This window comes from Citrus clementina, unplaced genomic scaffold (genome assembly GCF_000493195.1).
Source record: "Citrus clementina cultivar Clemenules unplaced genomic scaffold, Citrus_clementina_v1.0 scaffold_3, whole genome shotgun sequence".
Taxonomy (NCBI): Eukaryota; Viridiplantae; Streptophyta; class Magnoliopsida; order Sapindales; family Rutaceae; genus Citrus; species Citrus x clementina.
Genome location: NW_006262339.1, coordinates 45,769,837 through 45,796,280, shown reverse-complemented (window position 1 = coordinate 45,796,280; position 26,444 = coordinate 45,769,837). Strand labels below are relative to the sequence as shown.

At 35.4% G+C, this 26,444-nt stretch overlaps 4 protein-coding genes across 7 annotated transcripts; 1 reads left to right on the top strand and 3 right to left on the bottom strand.

The window, feature by feature from the left end:
- Window positions 1–1,689: 1,689 nt before the first annotated feature.
- Window positions 1,690–5,144, top strand: LOC18049862 (peter Pan-like protein). 2 transcript variants are annotated; one of them, XM_024189833.1, is made up of 8 exons: window positions 1,690–1,788; window positions 1,971–2,043; window positions 2,214–2,396; window positions 2,839–3,069; window positions 3,358–3,450; window positions 3,586–3,773; window positions 4,434–4,627; window positions 4,818–5,144. In XM_024189833.1, the coding sequence occupies exons 2-8, from the start codon at window positions 2,026–2,028 to the stop codon at window positions 4,916–4,918; spliced, it is 1,008 nt and encodes a 335-aa protein (XP_024045601.1). In that variant the 5' UTR covers window positions 1,690–1,788; window positions 1,971–2,025; the 3' UTR covers window positions 4,919–5,144. The 2 variants fall into 2 exon arrangements, with proteins under 2 accessions (XP_024045601.1, XP_024045600.1); XM_024189832.1 differs by having other exon boundaries at window positions 1,965–2,043.
- A 544-nt stretch (window positions 5,145–5,688) lies between these two features.
- On the bottom strand, window positions 5,689–6,537 carry LOC18049861 (mitochondrial zinc maintenance protein 1, mitochondrial). The gene is made up of 2 exons (XM_006444288.2): window positions 6,190–6,537; window positions 5,689–5,981 (listed from the first exon to the last, which is right to left on the bottom strand). The coding sequence occupies exons 1-2, from the start codon at window positions 6,431–6,433 to the stop codon at window positions 5,890–5,892; spliced, it is 336 nt and encodes a 111-aa protein (XP_006444351.1). The 5' UTR covers window positions 6,434–6,537; the 3' UTR covers window positions 5,689–5,889.
- Window positions 6,538–6,736: 199 nt separating this feature from the next.
- Window positions 6,737–10,035, bottom strand: LOC18049860. The gene is made up of 2 exons (XM_006444287.2): window positions 9,023–10,035; window positions 6,737–7,383 (listed from the first exon to the last, which is right to left on the bottom strand). Exons 1-2 carry the CDS (start codon window positions 9,759–9,761, stop codon window positions 7,271–7,273), a joined length of 852 nt encoding a protein of 283 aa, XP_006444350.1. The 5' UTR covers window positions 9,762–10,035; the 3' UTR covers window positions 6,737–7,270.
- Window positions 10,036–12,270: 2,235 nt separating this feature from the next.
- On the bottom strand, window positions 12,271–20,277 carry LOC18048082 (DExH-box ATP-dependent RNA helicase DExH8). Of its 3 annotated transcripts, none has more exons than XM_006444286.2 (14): window positions 19,854–20,277; window positions 19,520–19,697; window positions 18,877–19,050; window positions 18,513–18,660; window positions 17,579–17,905; window positions 17,059–17,205; window positions 16,796–16,976; window positions 15,334–15,614; window positions 15,114–15,236; window positions 14,885–15,029; window positions 14,456–14,724; window positions 14,196–14,384; window positions 13,069–13,596; window positions 12,271–12,770 (listed from the first exon to the last, which is right to left on the bottom strand). In XM_006444286.2, the coding sequence occupies exons 1-14, from the start codon at window positions 20,011–20,013 to the stop codon at window positions 12,558–12,560; spliced, it is 3,063 nt and encodes a 1,020-aa protein (XP_006444349.1). In that variant the 5' UTR covers window positions 20,014–20,277; the 3' UTR covers window positions 12,271–12,557. The 3 variants fall into 3 exon arrangements, with proteins under 3 accessions (XP_006444349.1, XP_024043826.1, XP_024043827.1); XM_024188058.1 differs by having other exon boundaries at window positions 14,885–15,020; XM_024188059.1 differs by lacking the exons at window positions 19,520–19,697; window positions 19,854–20,277 and having other exon boundaries at window positions 18,513–18,822; window positions 18,972–19,052.
- Between the last annotated feature and the right edge of the window lie 6,167 nt (window positions 20,278–26,444).

Here is a 26,444-nt window from a genome sequence, read left to right as displayed (position 1 = left end):
AAATATATACAATACCAAACAAGAAAATTCTTTATATTCTCAGTGTTTAACATGATCTAATAATATAGTCCAAAACTAGTCAATCATTTAATTCTAGCACCAATATTAGTTATTATAATCATAGAAAGAAATTTCAAGTTTGTGTTTCCTCGAAAAATCATACAACGAGTCAATTTAAAGTCAATTTTTCAATATTTTTCGAGGTAGAGTCGACTCGGTCATAATTGTTTCTTAAATTAAATCTTATGACTCTGTGTGGTAGGATTTTGTTTATCTCATTAGTTGTGTTCGTGCTTTGTTTTATAGCTCCTTAATCTTTATTAGGCATGTTTTATAGTAGATTGCATTTGCTATTGATTTTATGGCCAATTGGGCATGTTCTCATCAAACTCATTAGTGGTTTTTAAGCTACCAGGGCCTTACAATTGGTTTGACTGATATTCTTCATTTGGATGATTATGAGACTCTGCATATTGGGTGATGATATTTTGTTTTTGACTTATTCTTTTTGGGCATACTTTATGCATTGTTATACTTTTTTATTTGTATTAGAGGTTATGATCTTCTCTCTCCTTTTATTTATTTTAGTTTCTAATTTATATTACAGGTAAGAATCTAGCCTAACCTCCTATTATCTTGGCAGTTTTAACAAAAAGAAAGAAAGAAATTAATTTATCTTCTTTTTTTTTGTATTAGAGGTTTTGATCTTCTCTCTCCTTTTTTATTTTAGTTTCTAATTTATATTACAGATAGGAGTTTGGCCTAACCTCCTACTATTTTGGCAGTATTAACAAAAAAAAAAATTAATTTATCTTTTTTTAAAATCCATAATCTTAGCTATTGAATTTACTGAACTATTAATATTAAATGTTTATGAATTGGGTGAAACGATTTTGATGCTTAAATACAATTTTGAACTCTTGGGAAATGAGTTTTAATGGTTTGATCCATTAACCACCCAACCCGATAAAGATCAACCTGACAACTATTTTTATTATATGGATTCATAATTTCATATCATGTTAGTAGGTCGTATGAAATTTTGTCAAACCCATTCTCATTAAATACAAAATGAAGAAGAGAGTTTATTTAAGAGTAGAGCTATTAGCACCTTTTAAAATCCTCGTAAAATCCCTTTGCTAAATGTACTCTGTTGAAGTTATGTAATTATGATGTCACTTCCAAATACACTCATTTTTAGTTTCACAACTAACCATTCACTTGTATTTCTCATCATGCCTATGAATAAGATATTTTTTTTCACAAATTCAGAAGTAGCTATTAATGATTCTCATATATTTGATTAATATTCTCAAAACATGAATGGAATTATAACTTCATTGTTCTTTAATTGTAAATCCTCTCTCTATTTCATCATTAATAAACTTTCCATTTTACCATAAAATCACTTTCTTTTATAACATTAAAAATAATCATTCTTAACTTTTACTCTATAATTCGTATCAATTTTTTTTTTTTTTTTATCCTATACTAAAGTTGGAATTTTGTTTATACTCCACGAATAACGAATTCAATGGAATTTTGTTTTTGTTTATTTCCAAATCAATAAAAAAACCGAACCAATGATAAACGAAATGGTAAAGGTTATTACAGTAATTATAAACAAGGGGTTTTATCAGGGATATGGTGGGGTACTCTTAATTAAGTAGGCTCAGTCCAGTCCAAACATTCTACCAAAACCCTATTACAGAAACCAAAACCCCTCTCTTCTAATTCGCAGAGGAGGACGTGTACGAACGACGAAGAACACTCTGCGCAGCAACAACCGTAAGTGGTGATTATAAGCTAATTTTATAAAAAAGCTGCTGTATTTTAGTTTTTTTTTTTTTAATTGGAACAAATTAGGCAAAATAGAAAACAATCGTCCTCTTTACTTGGTTATTGTGTCCGTTTATATTACTAATAGGTCATCTTTCCGAGCTAACTCCGTGTTTTATATTTAGTTATAGATTTCAAGAAGTGAAATAATTAATCAGGAAAGTTTGAAGTTGTGCCTACAAAGCCATGGCTCGTTTCCGGAATGTAAGTGGAATTCCTTGTATCTGATTTGCTTACTTGATAAGATGAAAAATTATGATTGTACTATTCCTCGAGTTGATTGTATTTTTTATTTTTTTCTTAGCAACTAAATGAATTAAGATGATTGTTAATTTTGTTGGGAATGTTTCTTATTACAATCTCAATTATAACAGAGTAAGAAGAAGGGATTTGTGAAGTCATTTGTGAAGAAGAAGCAGCCGACTGTGGATCACATCACCGGTGATAAGATTCCAAAGAGTTTTGTGTTTTCAAGAGGAAAGTTGCCTGGTCCTCTCAGGCAGCTTGAAATGGATTTAAGAAAGTTGATGCTTCCACACACTGCTCTCAACCTTAAGGTATAGTTTATTTGGAATACCTATGGTTTTGCTTTATGATGATGACATTATGTGAATTTCTAAAGGTTTGTATACTTTTTTGGTCATTCTTTGATCAACTTTGATAAAAGTTGATGCAGTACCAGGATAACTGGGAATTACAGCACATATTCGAGAAATCTGAATTAGAGAGTCTATTAGGGTAAACAATATGTTGAAAGTTGAGTCAGTGGTGTGGAAAATTTTGAAGAAAAACCTTGTGGGATCGTTAATTATCTTGGATGCCTGATTCTTAGAACCCACGACATTCAGTTATATACTTGGTCAGTCATAGGCTACAAGTATAGAAAGCAGTGTCATAACAGTCACTAATTAATTTTCCTGCATGAACTCTATTTAGTTCTAATCTGTATGTTATTTTTTCTGAATAAAATGTTTCTTATTCTTTGTTGTATGTTTGCAGGAGAAGAAACGGAATAATCTCAAGGACTTTCTGAATGTTGCAGGGCCAATGGGTGTTACACATTTCCTCATGTTATCAAAGACTGAATCTGCACCCTACTTGAGGGTTGCAAGGACCCCTCAGGGCCCAACTCTTACATTTAAAATACACGAGTACTCATTAGCTGTTGATGTCGCCCAATCTCAATTGCGTCCTAGATGTCCTCAAGATCTTTTCAAAACTTCTCCTTTGGTAATATTTCTCACAATTATATTCTCATTGTTGCTTCTATTTGTCTTGCTTTATTTCTTCAATATCAATTGGCCATCTGTTAGAACTTATAATTTGACCACATAAATCCTTGCCTCTTAATAGTTAATATCTGCTTCACATTATTTTCCCCAACTTATGTTGGCTATTTTGACTTCTTCTCAAGGTATAATAGACCAAAGTAGCATATTTGAGCAAAAAATTTTGTAATTAGGGAACTTGAAGTTTAATCCTGCCGTCTTCTGCTAAGTGTGGGTATGTTTTTGACAGATTGTTCTTTCTGGTTTTGGAACTGGAGATCAACATCTAAAGCTCACAACTATTATGTTTCAGAACATCTTTCCGGCTATTGATATCAACACTGTGAGTGATCAAACAATAATAATTTAAAATGCCAGAACCAATTGATATCAACACTGTTAGTGATCAAACAATAATAATTCAAAATGCCAGAACCAGCTGAACATTCTCATATGTTCTTTTTATATGATATCCCAGGTGAAGCTTTCGACTTGCCAGAGGATTGTGTTGCTTAATTACAACAAAGACACAAAACTTATTGATTTTAGGCATTATTCTATTAGACTGCAACCTGTGGGTGTTTCCCGTAGACTAAGAAAATTTGTTCAGAGCCATCAAGTTCCAGATCTCAGGAGTCTCCAAGATGTGAGTGATTTTGTCACCAAGTAAGTTCCACTGTTTATCACAGTTCCACTGTATTCTAGTCAATCTTGTCAGCGTGATGGGAGAATTTTATTCCATCAATTGATATCGTAAGTTGTAACACTTTGGGAGCTGTGGCTGCAAAGCAGATCTATTATTTCATTTTAGGTTTTTAATAGTTTTAGGATTATCAATTACGAGTCATAAATATGGAACACTAGATATTATGTTATTTGAGCTTATTATTGAAAATTTAGAGATGCAACTTAGGAATGTGTATGACCTGCCTTTGTAGATGCGAAATTTCTAGCATGAATTTTCTGGTCAACGTTAGCAATTTCTCATATTTTTATTCATACTTTACTTCGTGTCTCTGCTAGTATCATCATTTAGTTGGGAATAAAGGATACAAAGTTAATATTTATTTATCAGATTGTCTGAGGGAACAACAGAATGCTTTCTTTAAATTGTGTCCCTTCATTGGTAGTGAGGATTCAATGAGGGCATTCTTTTCTATTTTTTAATTTTAATTTTTTAGCATACCACACACCACACCACTATTCCCCATGTGCAAACAGAAATTAGACTGGATTTTCCCCTCCCCAAGATTGGTGTGCCACACTAGTGTAGGATATTCTGTATTTATTTTGCTCCTCATTGTTAATATCCTTTGATTTCTGAAGGGCTGGTTATGGATCAGAAAGTGAAGCTGATGATGAAGCAGCAACAGTGACACTGGTAAGTGATCTTGGTAGAGTTAACCGAGCTTCTACAAAAAGTGCTGTAAAGCTTCAAGAGATTGGACCCAGAATGACTTTACAACTCATCAAGGTTGAGGAAGGATTGTGTTCTGGTAGTATCATCTTCAGTGAATATGGTATGTGTATCTTCTACATGTTTTGTTTTCATTTCTGTATCAGAGAAGGCTTATTGTCTTTATGAACAACACAGTGAGAAGAGGTCATCCCTAATACGACCAGTTCTCTTCTCTTTCCTATAGAACCTAACTTACCAGGCTCAGAACATGTATTCATTTTTCATTGCTCTTTCAACTCGGTTTTCCCTAGGAACTGTTGGTGACAAGAAAAAACAGAAAGGAAGCAAGCAGGAGAATCAGGAAGATGATGAAGAAAGTGAGGAAGATGTTAAAGGCAGCGAGGAAGATTAGTACCTTTCCGAATTAGGGTGTTGTAGTTTTTTGATCGGTGAAGTTGCTTCTGAGGGATATTTGGTACTACGGGAAGATGCCTATATGCGGAGATTTGGTTATCAATTACTGTATATTGGCAGCATTGGCACTAGTAATACTGATGCCCATGCCCTCTTATTTTTGTTTTCTGTTGTAAAAAAAAAAAAAAAAAAAAAAAATTTAAAACTATGAAAGAAATTCAGCATTTAGTTGCGTCGTCTTCTTTTTGCCACAACAGCAGAAAAGTATTTAATCGTTGTAAGAAATATATTTAAGGGCATGTTTGATATTTAGGGTATTAGCTGTTGTGGAAGACAAGAAACATAAAAATTCCATAGCTGTGATATAAAAGCATATCATGTTCGGTAAATACCAAATATGATTTATAACTAATATTTTTTTAGAAAAATATTAATAGTGTGATAATTCTTTCATTAAATTCAATTTCGTTTAAAAGTCACAGCCACCCAAAAGCAGGCCGAGGGATGAAACACAATATCCTTGAGCATTCGATTTTGAATTTCCCCATTAGATTCATAAACAGTCTTTGAGTTAAGCAAAAATAAAGCAGCCAGTGCATCACTAGCATGGAGGAACTGCAGACCCTACACTTGCATTCAGCAAGGATTGTGAAATGTTCTATGGAAAGAAATTCCATAGGTTTTGCTCTAAAATTAGAGATTTTAAGACCAATAATTTTCTTGCAAAGCCATAATAAATCGCAAAATAATGCAGGAATCAGACTAAAATAAACATGAACGCAAGCATATTAAAAGTTATTGTTCTCAGTTGCTAATTGTTTAGTAGTATTTTGAGCAACTAAACGAACAAAAAAACAAACAGAATGCAATTGCAGGAGCTCATGTGGATGTAATGGTAGAAGAACACATGACCCAGATATTGAAGCAATGTGAATATGTAATGCATCCTCCTTGATGATGAGGCCTAGTCTAGTCTTTCCCTCCTTGTGCGGACTTTCGGAGGATCTCTTCCGAAGGAATGTCAAGCGTTGCTCCAGCGTGTTCTTGAGTAGGCTTCACCTCTGCAACAACAAATTTTTAATTTTAGTTGTGACGAAATTTGTTTGAAAAGGGCTCATTAACCCCTTATTAATAACATTCAATCTAACATTAGTTCGCAAACTGAAATCAAAGAACCCCTGGGCCCTGGCAGACAATTCAACAAACACATGGACACACTGCCCTATGTAATAAATCTTATGAAAAGATGAGTTGTCCTCCAGAAAGTACCGTAACCGCCGCGTTCATTGAGTTTGGCCTGGACAATCATGGTGGAAATGAAACGGGAAGCTTCGCGTGCCTCGTCGAGGAGTCTCTGAATCTCCGTGGGGGAGGTCACGTGACGACTCTCCTCAAATCTCTTACGAATTTCTTTGGCTGATTCCTTCAGCATCACTGTATCTCCCGCGAATGATTTCCGCGTCGCTCTAATCAGGGATCTATACGCTATCATCGCTTCTCCGGCCATCGCCATCCCTCACTTGCGTCTCTTTTTTGAGTCTGTATCTCTAATAAAACTAACAGCAACGAACTACTAATCAACTAACAAGAAGAAGAAGAGAACCCTCACTTCAAATTAATTTGATGCTGAGCTGGGAGACCATTTCTGTAAAACACCATCATTGCCATCCAAATGACTCTAAACTATAATGAAATTACCGAAATACCCAACTACATACTGTTTAGTCTGTACACCAAGCCACCAATGACCAAACGCGACCGTACCGCGTGTTCGTTTTGTTTTGTTTTTATTTTTATTTTTTTCCCCAATTTTCCTTGAAGATTTCTTTCATGCTACTGAACTCACCCAGCGGTTTCTGCACTTCGAAGCTCTTACAAAGCATTCTCCTCCCAATAACAAGAAGTCACCGAATTGATAAAGTAAATGATAGATAATCGTTAGCTCATCATCAATGGACATGATGCAACTTTCTTTCTTTTGTACGGATAATTTGACTGGTGCTGGATGTGTATGAATGTAGTGATGATAATCATAATCATATTACATATATTGACTGCTTTGTACGAGCAGTTTCAAAATAACAAACAGTAAATAATTTACGAAGCTTCCCTGTAGTAATAGTATAAGCAAGTCCAAAATCCTTCAGGGATGAAGAATAATGTATGACCGCCATCCATACTGTATCTACACAATTGGAGAACTCTCAACAAAATATGGAAATGAATGCATTAGCATTACTTGTTATTTTGTCAAGTATGCATTATAATCCAAGAAGCCATAAACATCTCCAGTAGAACACCAAAACACTCTGGCGATGAAGGTATTTGTCGTGTTGGTTCACAAGATCGGCTACCTCAGAGCATCAACCATTCTACAATCATGTTTCTTACGGCGGCATCTGTGATGAGATTTTTGATCAGTGAATGTATTCTCACCAACCATCTCCATTTTAGAATCTACATCTGTTGCAAGAAAGCAGCACATCAGTAAATAACTATCTTAATGACGGCAGGAGATACCTGGCCAATCAAATATAGCTCTCATATTAGTATAAATACACAAAGACGCTAGATAATGAAGACATAGAAATAAAGAATCTTCAATAAGCGTATAGTTGCATCATTTCGCCATGTTTCATGTACAGTCACCAACTGGTAACTGATCAATTGAATTTAGAATTAGATGATGAGAAAAGCAAAACTTCCTCCAACAATATGTATCTTGAAGAGCAACAGATGAGCACTACTTATCAGGACCTGATTTTTATCCTATTATTGTACTCTTAAGAAATCATGGAATAAGGAAAAACATATGAAATCATCTCCACCATTAATACATAGTGAAAAGCTAATTTATTGAAAATAAAGAGAAAGAACTATATTTAAAAAAAAAAAAACAAATTAAATCTAGCTCTCTATGTCTTGCTCTAACTACAGGTTCCTGTGCAGCATCCCTCTCAGTCATTAATTCTAGAGTTGGATAAAATCTACTACCAGATTGAAAGTAAGCCTCAGGAAAGTGGGCAGACGGGAGTTCTACAATTGAAGGAGGCTACTATCCAAGAAATTGTCAATTATAAAATATACAATATGCTCTAGTAGCTAATTTATGTCCCCAAATCTACAATGGAGAAAGAAAAAAAATACCGAGTAAAAAACTATACTAATGGTAAATTCTGAAACATGCAGGATCAATGGCTTCATCAACAGAATATTTTTTCTTTCAACGCCAACAACAGAAAAGAAGCTTATGTTGGTTGTTCCACAAAACACAAGACCCTCAGCCTCAAAGATTGTAACTGTTCCAGCCAGGTGATGTACAAGAAGCTTTACTGGAGCAGCAAAATGGAACACAAGAAGAATCTGATCCTACGGGCAGTTATCATGGTTCCAGCAACTAGAGTTCAACTTATTCATAATCTCCAAATGAAAGCATTATATGTTGCAGTTTAATGAGGAATTAGACACTATATTACCTGCCGTATTTTCAGAGGAATCAGACAAGGTGGACTTACTGATGGGATGCCTTAATGTGTTAACAAACCGCGTCTTAGTCAATGATCCAATCAGATGAATAATTGGAATGATCGTATTGACCTTCTTCATAGAATTGCCTATTAGAAATGAATTTTCTAGCATTTGACTCTATAACAACAAAGAATTTAGTCACACATGCAGAAAGATACCCCAGAAAGTTGATAGTGTACTAGCCTAAGTGGTTTGGGCCCCCTTGTGGTGGGCCTGGAAGAGGGGGTACATGTCAAGTATCAGCTTGGATCATGTCTTCTTAGGACTATTTTGGATGTGCAATGCAATTTTGTAGTAACATTGCATTTCAGTTGGAAATGCAGTCAGATGATTGTGGTAGTATGAGCGATCGGGGTGGCAAGCTTCTCAGTGAAAACACTTGAAATTATGTACTAAATTTACAAAGTAGTCATTCAACTGCCTAGCAGAATTAAGCACCCAACAGACTCAGGTCCATAAACAGAAGAGCAAGAAGGCCAAAAAGTTAGAGAAGATAAGATATCAGAAATGTAACACGATAAGCAAAAGAATCCCAATTAAGTTGTCTAATTAAAATCATAAGAATTGTCAGTACCTCCAAAACGGTTCCCCCAAAACAACAACTTAGCATCTTCCTCCTCCTCATCAAGCTCGTCCCCATATCCGAATTCGGCATCCCCACGATACCCAGGTTCACTCCCGTAACCAGATTCATTTCCTAGAACCTGAGCTTCCAAACACCCCACTTGCCCCCCAAACCCAGTGCCTGAATTCTCCTTCTCTCCACTCCCATTCCCATTATCCCTCTCTCTCCTCGAATTCCTAGCTTCACTCACATCGGACGCCCAATTCGCCTCTCCATTCCCAAACAGCTCTCCACTCGAATCCGTCCCCACCGCCACAGGAAAATCCGAGCATGTCCCATACGCCGCCGATGCTCCCACGGAACAGCAACGCCTGGTCCCGCTACGGTCGCTGCTCCGACCCGACACCGACCTCGACCCTCGGCGGCGTCGTTTTCTGGCGATTAGTCTGTAACCTCCTCGGCTTTGTGGAGCTGTCGCAGCGGTCATGGGTTTAATAACATTATCGTCGTCGAAGAGGCTAAGTTTGGAGAGGTCAATGGCGGCTGCGTCGATGATGGAGAATGAGGTGGCGCGGTCGGAGAGGCAGGGGCGCTTGGTGTGGACCCAACTGGAGGGAGAGTAGGAGGGTTTTGTGGAATCGGAGGAGTCGAGGGGGTTTTGGAGATGAAAAGGCCTCCAGTTGTGGAGCTGCAATGCGCATGAGTCTATGGAGTGCCGCGAATCTAGAGGCTTGTGCGAGTGTGACATGTGAGAGTGATTATCTGATAATTAGGGTTTCAGTTGCTGTTAACGTGCAGCTAGTATTAGACATTGATGCCTGGCTTCTGAGTTCTGAGCATCTCCTAATTTTCAAATCGAATTCCAGGTACCAGTAGGATGACAAGTTACAGTTGGCCGTTCAGCTGGTACGTGCTTCCAGATTCTTGAAGATGAGGTAATCGAGGATATACTAGTAACTAGTAAGAAAGAAGCTTTGTTAGGAGAGTGCGAACTTGCTTTTGCTTTTATATGCCAACACGTGTCCACATTTAGACATTGCGATATTTATGCCAACGGAAGATTTTGATACTTTTGTGATTTTAAAAATCAACCCCTCTAACTTTTAATATCATCATCATTGACCAAACACACACTTTTTAGACCACTATACCCTCGCCACTCCCAACAAATTACCAAATCATTAAAATTCGTTAAACTCCAACATTTAACTACACACTCAACCATATTTCTCATCATCTCTTTCACATGCATCATATGGCAGCGGCCGTAGCAGCAAGAGAGAGAGAGAGAGGGAGAAATAGCGGTGTTGCAAGATAAGAGAGAAATTGATAAAACTTGGCAAGTTGATTTCTTAATCTTGAATGGGTTTTGCTTGTAGATGATTGTCTATGTTTATAGGGTTGTACTAACTCAAAATAAATAATTTTTTTTTTTAAATGATCAATCGCAAAGATGGTACATTACGTGTTTGATGAAATGTTTCTTCCACCACTTTTCTTTTTCTTGAAATTTTGGCAGCTTAAATATTGTTAGTGTTGATGCTGAAATCTGATCGTCCTTTGCCTGACCAAATTGTTCTACCAACGCTTGTATGGTCAATGGAGAAGATGTCGCCCTCTCCCTACTTAAGCAATTTCTCGAGCTCCTGGGTTCGAATCACCCTTTCTCTTCTTTTTAAACTTGCGTTCACAAAAACAGATCAGAGATGCCGGTGGTTTTGCCGGCATAAATCCTCCGATGCTTAAGTTAGCACAAAATGTTTACGAAAAAACTATGTAATTTAAATTGTGTGAACTCCTTATAATGTTCTCAACCCAATGTATCTCAAAGATTTGTATGGAATCTACTCTGGTTTCAATTTGGCAAAGTTTTCCCTTCCCTCCTAATTTTTTTGTCATTTTCTTCATCGGTCTCTTGGCTTCTTATAGGTCATCATCCCACGTTTTCTGAATATTTTTCATACCCCCCATTTTCGGGTGATGACAGACCTTCATTGGTTTCCAACCACCGAATCGTGGTTAAACGTGGGACGTCACGTTCTCCCCAGCAGTTCGGGACATGGCGAAACCGTCACGATTTCGTGAGATCGTGTCCTCTTTCTTTGGGTGATGAGCATCTGGTCGGTACGTATCTCTGGTCGGTGTTCGTTTCTAGTTGACACATGCCCGTACACGATGTATTGCTAGTACTCTGCTCGTGCCATTCAGTTGGGGAGATTCGCCTTAGGGTGAGGGATGAAGACATAGCTGAGCTGATACTTTTCATTACTCAACAGCTAGTTATGACTTTGTGTTGAAATAATTGATGGGTGCCTGTTGTGTTTGATATTTGAGCAAGGGAGCAATGACATGAATTTCAACTAACGCGTTTGAACAGTCATTACAAAAAAAAAAACAAATGCACAAGGCTTGGGAGGCAGCACCATCACCGGCCATTGCCCAAATTAAATGGCACGCGGCATGCCATCTCCAGAAACTATACTATCTGGGAGATAGCAAGCATGTGCGACGATGGGATGAAGGTGGCATTGAAGCCTATATTACAAGGACCTTCGTAATATAGGGCCTGTCGCACAAACCAAAGGCGAAGTTGGCTTTAAAACTAGTGCGACAGGTGAAGAAGCATGAAAAATTTGGGCATTTATGTTTGTGTTACGGTGTGATAGGTCCTGTTGCACCAAACACTGCTGTGAGAGCTTTTTGTTGCACTAAAACACGAAAGTTCCGGTGTGGTGCGACAGACACCGATTGCCCACACCTATTGCTCTAAAACACGTGCGATAGGGCATCCGTTGCACATTTTCTACATTCGTCTTCTACTTTATTTTTACTCAAAATTTATTTGTTTTGAATGTTTCTTATCTATTAATTGAATCGAAGTAGTTTGTAAGCCCATATTATTGGAAAAAAAATTGCATTTACAATAACACCCACGTAAATTTATTAAGAATGGTGAAATTTAGTGATTTATTAAGAGTTGTGATAATATTTTAGTTCAAAAATTAAATGTTTTCCTCGTTATGGTTACAAAGTTAAAGGGGAACCAATTTAAAAATCCAAAATTTTTTGGGCTAATTATGTAAATTTCCCTTCGTATTTCCCCGTGCTATGCAATGGGGTCCGGAGATAAAATATTAGAAAATAAAGAAAAACATGTGCTAAGGACCCGCGGATGCTTCCTATATGTGCACTATCCGATAAACGAGAGACGTCTAACGACTATACAAAATAAAATGCACAGGTAACTTGTAACAGACTTGCAGAACCTATCATTACCTAAAATTATTTTCACCAAAGGTGGCAGACAACGAGGCTGGTATTATACCATAAGCATATATATACACACATACATTCTCATTGTAAGTACAAAGGATCTCTATGTACAAGGCAGACCTATTAATAGAAACTTCCAAAACCCAAAAATCAATATTTTATCTCCATGCCAGAAACCAGTAATGTCTGAACTCTAAATTCTAATATCAAATTTTGGAAACCATGCATGAACTGATACGAATAAAGGCACTGGAAATTGTCTTTCTATTTTCTAATTGTCACGCAGGCATCTGTGTAGGACGGCTGCATAGTCGCCAAACTGAAAATCAGTTGGTGGATGCAAGTCAAAGACATAGGAGATTGCCCTTGAAACCAACATTGGCCTCTTGGTATTGACTGTATCAGACAACTCCCCAAAGCTCATTTCATCAAATGGGAAGGACTCAGACAGGAAGAAGAAGCTATCCCTTGCCAACTTTTCCACCTGAAACAACAGCAGAAAGCTAAAATCTGGAACTTCTCATCTTCCTTAAATTCAACACAACATATAGGCAGCTATCAGTACATGAAACAGAACTTGATCTCAGAGTCTCAACCAGTACTGCCAGTGCTACTTGAACAAATTAACATACATAAATAAACCATAAAGGTGACAACTGACGACATTGCAAACTAAAAACTGATTTGCTGTTAAGTAAATGAATATATTCCTTCTCAATGTCATTAGTTCTTCAGGCAGTTGTAAAAGCAGAACAGATTTATTTAACAGCAACAAAAATTACCTGTAATTGTGCAAATTTGATATTGTTCATGGTGATGATCACTCGCGTGTCATACAAGGCATCAGCCAACATTCTGATGGCTAGATGTTCAAAAAAGTTCTGCATGAGAGTTTTCTGACTCTCCAAATTTTCACTATAGCTTTCCAGGCTAGGATACCATAGCACACACTTCACTTCTTTCCACGGGATTGGATTATCCCCAGCTTCGGAAATGACGGTCTTGAGTGAGTGACAAAGGCCCCATAGAATTCTAATGCCTGCCAAAGATGTGTCACATATAGCAGAGTCTGACAAACATGTTGTGGAAATTATTCTTGATGGATCATAAAGGCAAGCAAGATTCGCTGAGAAATGCATGTCCGTGTCGTCCAACAAAAGAATGGATCCATCTGAAGATGTGGGAAACAACCGTAGAAGGGATGCAGCATTGGCAACTCCATCTTCCGGCAGGCAAGTAAATGAGCTAGAAGGCAACACTGGTTGTCCAAGATCATGAGAAAAGATGCATGAATCTCCATTTCGACAGCCCTGTAAATCCCATTTCACAATCAAGAAAATATACAATCTACACCAAGGACAAAATTAAACAGAGTGCATAACTTAAACTACATAATTGAAAACATTAGAACTAGTATCATGGAAACTAAATTCTGATCATGAAAAGGTATTTTAAGACTTTCATTGGTCTAAAGTCTATTCCAAAAATTTCATTGGTCTCATCTAATTAAATTATCCAACATTTTTGTCGTTGTTTATTGGTATAAAAGAATATAACAGTCTTTGGAAGCATTATTCTAAAATCTTAAGACATCAATCAAAGAGGTAAAGTACATGAGAATTCATATTATACTGCCAGTATAAAACCATTATGCAAAATGTTCCCCATTATTGCCAATCAAGCCTCAGCAAAGGCAAAGAGTGTTTGATAAAACATGGACTGCCAACCCTCAACACAGGCCTTAGATCGGATTCCAGACATGATTTGTTTTCAGTTTAAAGTGATCCAGAAAATTCATAACATATATCAAGCACCACTTTGAAAAGAAAAATAAATAAACACCTTTAGAGAATAAATTCAAGACGCCAAATAAGAGCCTGTAGAGAGGATCTAACCAAACGAAAGATACCTGTAAAGAATAAAAGAATTTGCATGCAGGCCTTTTTGCTTGAAGTGAGTGAGAAAAAGGACACCCAGTACCCCTATTGCAAGATCCATTGATGAAATAGACACATAAAGGAGCTTCCCCAGGGGTTTCAGAGCCATTAACAGCTTTATCCTGATTACCAGATACATCTTCCACATACTGAACTCTTATCTGTTATATGTTCAGAGAAAAGATCAACACCATATCAACAATATTACAGACAAGGCATGAAAAATCTGTACCTCTTTAATAATGCTTGCCAACTTTTCAGCTACGTTATTGGACTGAAACTGATTGGGAGCAACAAATGGTACAGCCACACACTTCTTTGCTTCAAAAGATGGCCCAAGGTGCTCATTGTCAGCAGCAAGTGGATCCATATCTCGAGGTGGGTCACAATTGAGAAGGCATGTATGTTCAAATTCGTAAGGATCATAATAGGTTGGAAGACCATTAGATGTACCCAAGAATTTGGGCCGAAACCTGTGCACTGCATTAAGTATATCCTCATCTGAAATGGGAGATAATTGAACTTGTTAATATATTACAGGAAAAAGAAAGAATACTACGCGTTTTTTTTTTAAGGTTTTCATAAACATGATCTAGCTAAAAATTGCTGAATTATTTCAATCAAAATATAAAAGATCAAGAATAACATTACAAATCCATACATAATTCAGAGACATGATGTAGTGAAGACTGCACAAGATAATGGAGAGAACACCATTCTTCTTCAATCTTGGGAAGTAATGATGCCGTAACTTTCGTTTCATCAAACTTTAGAACTTGTTGCAGGTGGTCAAGACGCTGTTTATCCTTCGGGAAAGAGAATACTTTTAAATTATGAATTCAACTAAAAGGGCAATCCCCAATCATCAAAGAGAAAACATGCTATTTTACCTTGAAAACATGTTGCCAAAACTGAAATGCACATAAGTTTCCCATGATCACCATCTCCTTACGACCGGTTAGGAGTCTGGTATTACCATCTCCACCAAAGTAGCAGCCTGTGTACTCTGCAAACTGAAGTAAAATAGTAGTTTAACTTTGAGAGATAATAGTAAAAACAGCTAAGTGCTTAGGCAAACTGTAGAGGTGATTTACTAAATAAGCAAAATACCAAAGCGTCATCCCCAAAAGGATGAAGAATGGGTAGAGGCTGTGTATCCATCAATATACCAAGAAGAATGCCTTCACGCAACATTCCAATTTCCCCAAACTTGAGTACAAGCACAGAAGCATCAAAAGATAAGGAGAAGCTGGCCAGCAACCGTCCATAAAATGTGGGCTCATACCGACCCCTTGGTGATATTTTCTGCAGTGCGCGCTTATGATCAAGCAAATCCAGTGCATCTCCAACAACTTCAGGATATGGTGGATCCAGAGCCTTCTGCAACAAGACTAATTACAAACAATCATCAGTCCACCCAATATCCATCAGGTTAAAATTGGTTCTTAACCAAAAAATCAATTTATTTTGTTATAGATTTTTTTGGTACCTAGATAATCAATTTGTTTTTAGATTAAAATCTGAGGTTCTTTAAAGAGTAAAATTTATTTTGTTATATATGGACCAGTCATTTTAATTATTTAAAGAAAGAAGGTCTTTTAACTCATTCATGGGAAAAATTTTAATGGGGGCTTATTGAAATTAAATATTGGGGGCTTAAATGAATATATTTGATCTGAAGTTTACAGGGTTAAGAAAGTAAGTACATTAAGGAGAATTTTTTTTTTACCAGGTACTTTGACCACCTGTGTTCATTAGCTGGGTCCGTCATTGAGAGGTGACATTCATCAATTTGATAGTCAATTTTATAAGTGTAAAATTACCATCTCATCATCAAATAAATAAATGTCACCTCATTTGGTGTGGACAATGTTAGAATACTACTTGGAAAGCATAGTATTATTCCAAATTTAATTTATTTGATGAAGTTAGAAAGTCCACAGTAGTAAAAAATCAAGTGATGAATAACAAAGGAGTAAAAGTAATGAATTAATTCAAAACCAATGGAATAAATAGTCTGACACTGCTTGTGCTCAAGTAGCCAAGTCAATGATAGCTTACATCCATCCTTTCTTTAAGAAGCAACGCCAAAATTTATACTGACAACTCAATGCGTCTGGTAAATTCACTACATTTCTCAATATTTTTATGAAAAAATGGAAATTTTTTTTACAACATTACATGAATAGATAGACAAACCATAGAGAAGGTAATATATGTAGCAATCAAGCATCCGTTAATTTTCATAGCACAGTGTCAGCAGAAATATTAGATTATGCTTTATCCAACTAAGTTGGGATACGGTTTTTTAGCCCAAGTTGATTCCAACAAGTCAAAACTTAAAATTCAGCTATGATGAAATTTAGAGTTGCATAAGTTCCACCCACCTAACAAACTGGACTGCCACTTTCAGCAACATCATTTGCTAAGTCCATAAAATGAATGAAATTTAGCATTTCTATGTCCAATTAGGACATCAATCCAAGGTACTTGTAGAGAAACAGAAAGGACATATGACCAGCAACAAAATGAGCAGTGAAATTTTCATAAAACCAGAATCCTACAACCATACCCTTGGGGTCACTGATGGCTTTAGATTCAGCACAGCTAATAAGAAGTACTTGTAGCCTCAATGACAGCCTCAATATTGCAGGACACTCATGATCCTCAAGCGTGCCAAAAAAAGATTTTGTAACCAATCGATAAACCTGGCCATCACATGTTCGACCAGTTCTTCCCCTACGCTGCTCTGCCTACAGTATTAATTTAATTAAGGAACTAAATAGGGAATTGGGAAAAAAAAAAAAAAAGTTGATCCAGAAAATCTCTTATTACCTGAGATTTAGAAACCCAAACAAGCTCTGCAGAGTCTATTTTCCGATTAACATCCCAAAAAACTTGTAAAGATCGGCATGAATCAATGACATATGCAACTTTGGGTATTGTAACAGATGATTCCGCAATGTTTGTGGCCAATATTACCTGTGCAAGGTAATACTTACTTGATGAACAAACAATGACGTGAAATCTAAAATCTTAAACTTGAGTAATGAAAAATGCATGACGTTGTGGGACACTTGATAACAAGTAAAAAGGTCAAACTTAGTAACATATCCTTTTAATCCAACTGCAGAATCATTTATCAGCAGCATGATCATATCATGTGGAGAAACAATTGCAATAAAGCAGCCTCTTGTATTTTTATGACAAAAGGAGCAAATCAAACAGTAAAATACCATTCAAATGGCCACCCACACATCTCTACTTCAATTCAAATAGGCATCCAAATGAACTTCCCTTCCTCCATTTATCAGTCAAAAAAAAAAAAATCTTAAGAAAAAGAACCGGTGTTTACCTTACGATGGGACTTGCAGATTTTCATAGCCATGAGAGCCTGTTCAGTATCAACACTACTATGCAAAATATGAACCTTGAAAAATGAACTGAGTGGCTTCATAAGGTGCCATTGTTGTTCCAGGGCATAGTATGTTGGAAGGAAAACCAAAATGCTCTTTTCAATATCTGACTCATTTTTATGAATGTGCAGCACTAAATCATGAATAAGTTTGTGTACTTCAGGCTTAATTTCAGCATTAGCCATAGAAGGACTTGGACCGGAACAATATCTTAAAGATGATAATTCTGACGTCATTCCATGATCTACTCCAAGCAATTCGGTAACCTATGCAAAAAGTAGTTGCATAATTATCAGATACAGGAAGAGAATGTCCTATGCCATAAAATCATCTGAAGCAACCTCTCCGCCATTCTTTTTCCATTAAATTCAAATCTCACATATCATAACAATTCATGAAATCACCCGAAAATTTTCAAATCTTACATATCACAGCAATGCATGATATCACATGAAACAAGTTAAATGATATCACCAACACAAAAACCAGCACAATAACTTCCTTAAATTCTATCTTGACTTACTACGCCCTTCTGCTAATTTCTGTACAAAAACAACAAACAAATGCTTTCTGAATTGTTGTTTCAATTAAATTTTTCAAGTGTGATAATCAAGAAGTCTCAAAGACTTGTTATATGAAAGTGTTTTGAGCAATGTATTACAGAATACATCAATGTAAAGCCAGAAAATTAGAGCACTGCAACCTAACATTCATTAGTTACTACTTTTTCCACAGCAGAAGCTTGTGGAGGAAGTAAATGAATGTAAATAAAGAAGAATACTTAATAAAATGCTGAAGCAAAAGCAAGCATTCATGTAATAATAACACCGGTCATGTAGCAGAAAGACGAAGGGATGCAGTAATAGCCCTTGCCTGTTCAAGATAAGAAACTCTTCGCTGAAAAATGGTCCTCTGATTGGTGCTAGGGATTGCAAGCACTTCCACTCTTTCACCTCTACCAAGGTCCCTGAAGTAATCTCTATATTTTGTAATATCAGCGGTTGCGGACATCAAGACAACCCTGGAAAGGGCATCAACTCTATCAAATCCTCCCAAGTGGAAAGTTCAGCTCAGATGTCATACAAAATTACAAATGCAAGAGATGAAAGTATCACTTTCCTAATAGATAACCAAAAACATGAAAACATATCCACATATGCCAACTTCGCCAAGTCAGTCCTAGCTGAAAAAGAAAAATCACAATATGAGAAAAAAAATGAGAAAGAAGGATGTCAACCTCAGGTCATTCTTCTTCAACAGCAGTTGCTTAACACAGACAAGAACAAGGTCAGATTCTACAGATCTTTCATGCACTTCATCAAGAATTATAACCTTGTACTTGAGTGCATTCAAGCCTCTGTCTCGCATTTCGTCCAACAAAACTCCAGCAGTTTTGAAAACAATCTTTGATCTGCAAAACAATTTGAAGAAGATGACTGCCAATTGTAAAGTATAAACCTCCGAGAAAATGAAGAGTATAATGTAATTTAAAAAAAAAAAAAAAGCATTGGGCACTAAATGCCCCTCATATTTATTTTGACCGTTAGAAAGAAAAATGTTTTATAATCAACTCTGTGCAAAATTCAATCAAAAGCACCTATACATGTGACCAAAGTAATCAAAGTATTGGGAGGCAAAATCCTAAAATGACATCTTCTAACTGAATTTGTTTGGAGAATTTTTACTTAATTTTTTTTTTTTATTTACAACCGAGTGCCCTGTCTCGGAAGTAATTTGACCATCATTTTGTAAAAAGCTAAAGTCTCCGGTGACAAAGGGAAAGAAGATAGACAAGCGACAAGAAGAAAAGAGAGGGAAAAAAGAATGTTTCAAGCTCCAAAGGATACATTGTGTAAATTAGAAAATTAAATACAAACTACCTTTCAGATAAGTGCTTTGAATGACCAATGTGATATCCAACTTCTCCACCCAATTCGCAGTTACGACCTTTGGCAACCATTTTAGCAACGGCCACAACAGCAAATCGTCTCGGCTGTGTACATAGAATGGGCTCCATGTTTTCCGCCAAAAGGAATTGCGGAACTTGAGAGCTCTTCCCTACGTAACGGGAAAAAAAAAAAAAAAAACACATCAGCGGTCAAAATCCATTGATCAAAAGATACAAATTCACCACGCGAAAATATTATGCTTTGGCCTTGGCTTCAAAGGTAGGCAAACAGCAATACAATTAGTAACGAGAAGTAATGTAAGTACCACAGCCAGTTTCACCGACGATGAGAGTGACGCGATTTTCAAGGACTTTCTCGACGATTTTTTCTCGGAGCGACATGACGGGAAGGGACGAGAATTCCGGTGACGTAAACGGCGACGAATAAGAAGAACTACAAGACGATGTCGGAGACGATGGCCCCATTGTTATTCGTTAAAACTTAGAATTTGAAATCCTCTCTCTCTTTCTCGCTCACCACACAGGTCACAGAACTCTAATCTTTGCTTCGCGCTTAAGTTGTAACTTGCAACTGCTGAAATATAGAAGAATCGATGTTGCCTACTGCCGATGCATAAACACCTAGCCACGTCACTCGCTCTTTCTTCCTCTCAGCCCGCAGTCAATGTCTTTGTCCTTCGTTGTGGACTTACTTTTTAGTGGGGGCCAATGACGTGCTTGTTTAGTGGAGTCACCGGAGTGTCTTAAGACGGATACATGAAACGCGGAAGGCAAAACGTGTGACTTCTCCTTCTTGCGCAAGTTTAGTTCGGAAGATGGGGTCCGCTTTTGCATCATCAGTCCATTGGGTGATTGACGTGTACACTGTACATGCTGACGACCCAATTGGAAAGGGCCAAAAAGGGCCATCGACGAAGATAAGTATTGCTCCCCGTAATGGGCTTAGATTCCATTTATGATTGTTGTTGAAATGATGTAACCAATTTATTTTATAAATTTTGATAAAAATAATATTTTAAAAAACTATCTTATAATTTTTTTCTATTTTAACATAGTTTCCAAAAACATACTAAAAGTTAATTTTTTTTTTCTTAACCACGAGATATCCTGAGGAGGGTCTCAATTGTGAGAGGCACCTTTAAGCACGTACCACAATCTAGACTAGAAGTTCCTGCTCGAATCGGGAGGCATATGTTCTCCCAACAAAGGCAACTTCCCTGCGATTCGAACTGAGGAGCAAACTCAATCAAGCCACTTAAGAGGACTCTATTACCAGTGGAGCCAACACTTTGTTGGTAAAAAAATTAATTTTTTTAACCAACTTATTAAATAAGTTACCACAACTTTTTTTTTAAGTTTTTATAACAATCTTAATATTTTATTTTCTTATTTTTCATAAACTCTAACATACAAGTAAAAGACAATTTAAAGTTATATTTTCATCATTATATAATAAAGTAATATTTTTATAATAAAATTTACCAGACACGTATATTTTACTTTTCAAACTCATAACAACTGTAAAAATAAAAATTTAACAAATATCGAAGTATTTTTTTAATCGGTACCTTATTTCATCCGTACAAAAATAATAACTTATTTCATCAACCACCATAATTTCAAATTAGCCCTTAGTTATTGGCAAGTATAATCGTGCTTTAATTTATTAGTAATTTACATATGATTTTATGCACAAAGTCTTTATTTAATTCATGCTTTTAGTTTTAACGAACACACGTGCATGTACGTGTGATAAGATAATTACTAATTACAGATTTCAAAACCCGAGTCTCGACCCTGTAAATATCACTTAGTTTGGTTTTCTCTCTTTTTATATTACTTATATTACATTTACCATAAAAAAAATGTCTTAAATAATGTCATTTTCATGACGTGAATAGTTCTAAATATATGGATAATGGACTATTTATTTTAGAGTAATGATACAGTCACAAATTCTTGTACAAACTTATTTTGTACAAACTAATGTGGTATTAATGAATTGGTTGAATGAAAATATAAAATAATAAAAACAAATCATGTGGGCCAAGTGATATTTAATTCAACTAATCTTATCATGCCACATCAGTTTGTACAAAATAAGTTTGTACAAGAGTTTGTGGCTGTATCATTACTCTTTATTTTATTTTACAAGTTATGAATTTCAGCATATCCTTGTATAAATATTTTAGCAACAATGATATCATTCTTTCATTGTTAAGTGATTGCACATATTAATTTTTTTTTATTTCAAATAATATGTCATTCATCAATTAATTTGTGAGATAATATAACAAATTTATTTAAATTTTATCAAAAATTACTAATCATTAAAGGACACCTTATTTAGGATGAAATTTGAAATATCTATAAAATAATTAATTTATCTACCTTAGAAAATATTTATGGAAATGACATCAATCATCCTTCCTTAAATCTCTCTCTTTCTTTAGTTTTTCAAATTCATTTTTATACCTTATAATTTCCTTTTAAAACTCCTTCTCCTCCAAGAGATCTATTTTTATTTCTAAAGTATCATTCTCTACTTTTTCAATGAACAATGATACCTGACTCCCTTAAATTATTTTAATAACCTTCACTTTTCAATTTATCTTATTATTTTCTAGAATCATCCTTATTGAAAATAAAAATTATTATTTTTATTTTATTTTATTATCTTTTCCCCACTTGGCATCTTCTCTCACTCTGACATAACTATCAACCCGCCAACTATTTTTATTGACAACAAGTACGTCAATCCATCACCTCCATTAACACATAATGAGTTTTAACGTTGGATTTTGTTAAATTTTATTAACAAGTGGTGGGTTTTATTGTTATTGATGACATCTGTTTTACTTCATGTAATTATCTAAGATTTTGTTTAATTTTAATTTGGAATTTGATTAATAGTTAATATTTGATTCAAATAGTGAATCAATTGGGGTAAAAAAAAAAAAAGATGAGAGAGATACAAGAGATGAGAAGTTAATCAATTAAGAGCTTGGAGGGAGGAAAAATAATTATTTTGCAATAAGGGAAAATTTGAATAGATAATATTTATTGAAAAGTGGGGGCTTGGTGAGATAAATTGAGAGGGTTAAATATCATCGCTCTTTCTCAATTTATTTCACTCAACTTCAATTATAATTTTGTTGTACAAATTTTTTAATGATTAAATCACACACACACTTAAAGAAAAATGATCTTCAGTGATTTGAAAATAGTGTCACTAGGTACTTTCAATGATACTTGCTAATTGTGTTACTGAAATAATAGTCAGAACCTATTCACACTAGTTTATAGTTTCACGATTATAGTGTTTGTCATTACTGTTATTATAGTATTATGATAAATATGACATCTTAACATCAAAAATATTGCAACTCTATGTTAATGTTCGTGATTATTGTTACTATGGTATCAGTGTTTGATTTAACATCTGAAAAATTAAAAATATAATATAGTATGTTTACTATTGATTAAATTAAAAGGCACTATAAAACAATAACAATAACAATAACTTTATTTATATTACAAAATCTTTTATTACATATTCAAATATCATTAGTATATGTTACACCATTCCAAGTACTTCAATAAATAGGACATCTTACTTCTATAACTGAATAATAAAAAAGAAACTAAAATTTCTAAAAATTAAATTGCCAAGGATTTGCCTTTCATTCTTTGAATAATAAGCATAAGTAGTGCAATCATGCATTATCACACCAAAAACTTTTCCATTCACTAGATTGAATGGTTATGATACAAGATAAGTTGAGGATGAAAAACTCCAAACATTTTTACCAAGTCAGCTAAAAAAAAAAGATTATTTGTCACTTTCCACCCATTGCAACTTTAATTAACAATAAATAGAGAAATAACAGTTAATAGAAATAAACATACTTTGTTGCAAAGCAAAAATATTTACAAATAAACTTCATTTTTTTTAAAGAAAATTAGTGAACAAGAAAGTTGTAACTCAAGTCATTAAAAATAATTAAAGTAGAGTATATTCAACTATAAATCTAAATAATGAAAAAAGGCTGTTAATGAATTCATTCGCGACAGGTATTCATTAAAGGTTAAAAAAATTAACAAACTAAATTTGTCTTAATATCACTAATTAATTGATTAAGCCTTACCAATTACAAGTTTAAACATTATATAAATATGGAAAAGACTCTTCTACATTGTCAATCAGTTGCCTTAATTAGGACCATTGAGAATGTAAGTTATAAATTTCACAAAAGTATTAGGTAAAAAGAAAGAAAACGCAAAAAAAAAAAAAAAAGATTACACACCTGCAGATTTGTCACATTCACCTTCGGATATCCATATTTACAGCAAGAGTAAAAGAAACTGGAAAGAAAAAAAAAACAATTTAATTTCTTCACTTACTGGAAGCTAACGAAGTAAATCTCCAAAATGGAGCAATAATTCGCATGGTAAAAAAAGAAAGGAAATTATTTGTGCGCAAAAAGTCAGAAACTTTGACAAACACTTGGTGAGCAAAAATGCAAAATGGCGTAACTATTCCAAACCATGACTAATGTAACAATGAAACCATTCCAAGCTATCACTCAACAAACACGACTACATGCTCTGTTGAAATAATTACAAGCTTTATATCTTTAATTTTGTATTTCCAAGTAAACATATACTTGAACTAAAATTTCGAGATTTACCTTGATCACCCATGAATCTGAACTTAGAAGCTTGTTATGGAGCTTCTATTGAGTTGTTACATCTTTGATCTAGCTTCTGAATTCTTGCTTCCTTCAGTTCAGCTCAAGATTCGAACTTCTCTCAAAATTCACTGCACACGTACACACGGGAGAGGAAGGGAGAGAAGTGCATTGCACTCATGCCACAAATTCGTGAACAATAAACTTCTAATGAGCTTAAGTCACTTAAATACTGTGGTTGAGCGCATAAACCCCTGTCTATCCTATTATAAGTTAAAATAACACAATTAAGGATTATAGTTGTCCATAATATACTACTGTATAGGTTAATGAGTCTGTCAAAATTACTCCTTAATATTTGACATCAGTCACGTATTGATTCGGTAAAATATAAAAAATAATTAGAATGATTTATGTCAGTCCACAAAATGTGATAAATATATCTAACATGCTCTTTATCAATTCATTTTTCTTAAATTTCTTACAAGTCCATTTGAAATTATATCACTAATTTATTCATTTAAAACAAAAGTGAAAGACCAAAGTGTAAAGAAGGAAAATAACGTTTGCCTTTTGAATAATGTTATTAAATCTGGAGACGTAGCTTTATACAAGAGATTTCCTACAATCATGCTAATCTATTCTAGGTAGTCTAAATATAAAAGGCAACTGAACAAATATACAACTAATACAATATATTTGTCAATGAATGGCCAGATATCATTGACCTTTCCTTCTCAACACTCCCCCTCAAGTTGGAGAGTGAATGTCAAGAACTCCCAACTTGCGTATCATAGTTGAGAAAGCTTCCTTTCCCAATGGCTTGGTGAACACATCTGCAAGTTGATCTGTTGAGGCAACATGTTTGGTTACAACTGAACCATCTTGTATTTTGTCACGAATAAAATGGCAATCCATCTCTATATGTCTGGTTCTTTCGTGGAAAACGGGATTGGCAGCTATATGTAAGGCTGCTGTGTTATCACAATATAATAATGCTGGCTTCGGATGCAATATTCTCAAATCCTTCAATAATGAGCGTAGCCAGGATAATTCACAACATGTACCTGTCATGGCTCTATATTCAGCTTCTGCTGAGGAGAGAGATACGGTTTTCTGCCTCTTTGTCCGCTAAGAAATAAGAGAAGATCCCAGAAAAACACAATAACCCGTAGTGGATCTACGAGATATTGGACAACCAGCCCAATCTGAATCAGAAAAAGCTCGCAAAGATAAATCATTCTGAGAAGGGAAAAACAAACCTTGCCCTGGACTATTTTTCAAATAACGCAATACACGCAAGGTAGCTTCCATGTGTGGTCTACGTGGTGCATGCATGAATCTGCTTAACACATGGACCGAATAGGTGATATCCGGCCGTGTAATAGTCAAATAAATTAGGCGTCCAACAAGTCGCCTATACTGAGACGGATCTTTAAGCAATTCACCTGAATCCGAGAGCTTTATGTTTTGTTCCATGGGAAAGTTCACAGGTTTAGCACCCAAAAATCCACCATCTTTTAATATTTCCAAAGTATATTTTTGTTGCGAGATGGAAATACCTTTCTTCGACCGAGAAACTTCGATGCCCAGAAAATACTTCAAATCACTCAAATCTTTAATTCGAAAATGATTATGTAGAAATTGCTTGAGGGCTATTATGGCATTGACGTCATTACCCGTAATAAGGATGTCATCGACATATATCAACAAAGCTGTAAAAGATTTGCCTTTCCGACATGTGAATAACGAGTAATCGGCTTTGGATTGAACAAAGCCAGCAGCTTGGATAGCTGTAGAGAACTTGGCAAACCATTGTCGGGAAGCTTGCTTTAAGCCATATAACGACTTGTGAAGGCGACACACTAGATTCTCCCCCTGTCGCCGAAGACCAGGAGGTGGAGACATATAAATTTCTTCATGGAGATCGCCATGAAGAAAAGCATTGTGGACATCAAGTTGGTGAAGAGACCAAGTCTGGGCAGCTGCTAAAGCCAATAAACAACGAACAGTAATCATTTTAGCAGTGGAAAGTGTCATGGTAATCTATACCTTCCAGCTGTGTGTAACCTTTTGCAACCAAACGAGCTTTGAAACGCTCAATAGTACCATCTGAGTGCCGTTTGATTTTATAAACCCAACGACAACCAATAGGCTTTTTACCAGGAGGAAGAGAAGTGAGGGACCAAGTGTTGTTGGCTTCTA

Coding starts and splice junctions, on each gene's coding strand:
- LOC18049862 (XM_024189833.1), top strand. Junction 2,397..2,838: donor ACACTGCTCTCAACCTTAAG/GTATAGTTTATT, acceptor GTATGTTTGCAG/GAGAAGAAACGGAATAATCT. Junction 4,628..4,817: donor TATCATCTTCAGTGAATATG/GTATGTGTATCT, acceptor GGTTTTCCCTAG/GAACTGTTGGTGACAAGAAA.
- LOC18049861 (XM_006444288.2), bottom strand. CDS start 6,433: ATGGCGATGGCCGGAGAAGCGATGATAGCGTATAGATCCCTGATTAGA. Junction 5,982..6,189: donor CAATGAACGCGGCGGTTACG/GTACTTTCTGGA, acceptor TTGTTGTTGCAG/AGGTGAAGCCTACTCAAGAA.
- LOC18049860 (XM_006444287.2), bottom strand. CDS start 9,761: ATGTCACACTCGCACAAGCCTCTAGATTCGCGGCACTCCATAGACTCA. Junction 7,384..9,022: donor TTGGGGGAACCGTTTTGGAG/GTACTGACAATT, acceptor TTCTTGCAACAG/ATGTAGATTCTAAAATGGAG.
- LOC18048082 (XM_006444286.2), bottom strand. CDS start 20,013: ATGGGGCCATCGTCTCCGACATCGTCTTGTAGTTCTTCTTATTCGTCG. Junction 17,206..17,578: donor TCTGCAAGTCCCATCGTAAG/GTAAACACCGGT, acceptor TACCTTGCACAG/GTAATATTGGCCACAAACAT. Junction 16,977..17,058: donor TTTGGGTTTCTAAATCTCAG/GTAATAAGAGAT, acceptor TTAATACTGTAG/GCAGAGCAGCGTAGGGGAAG.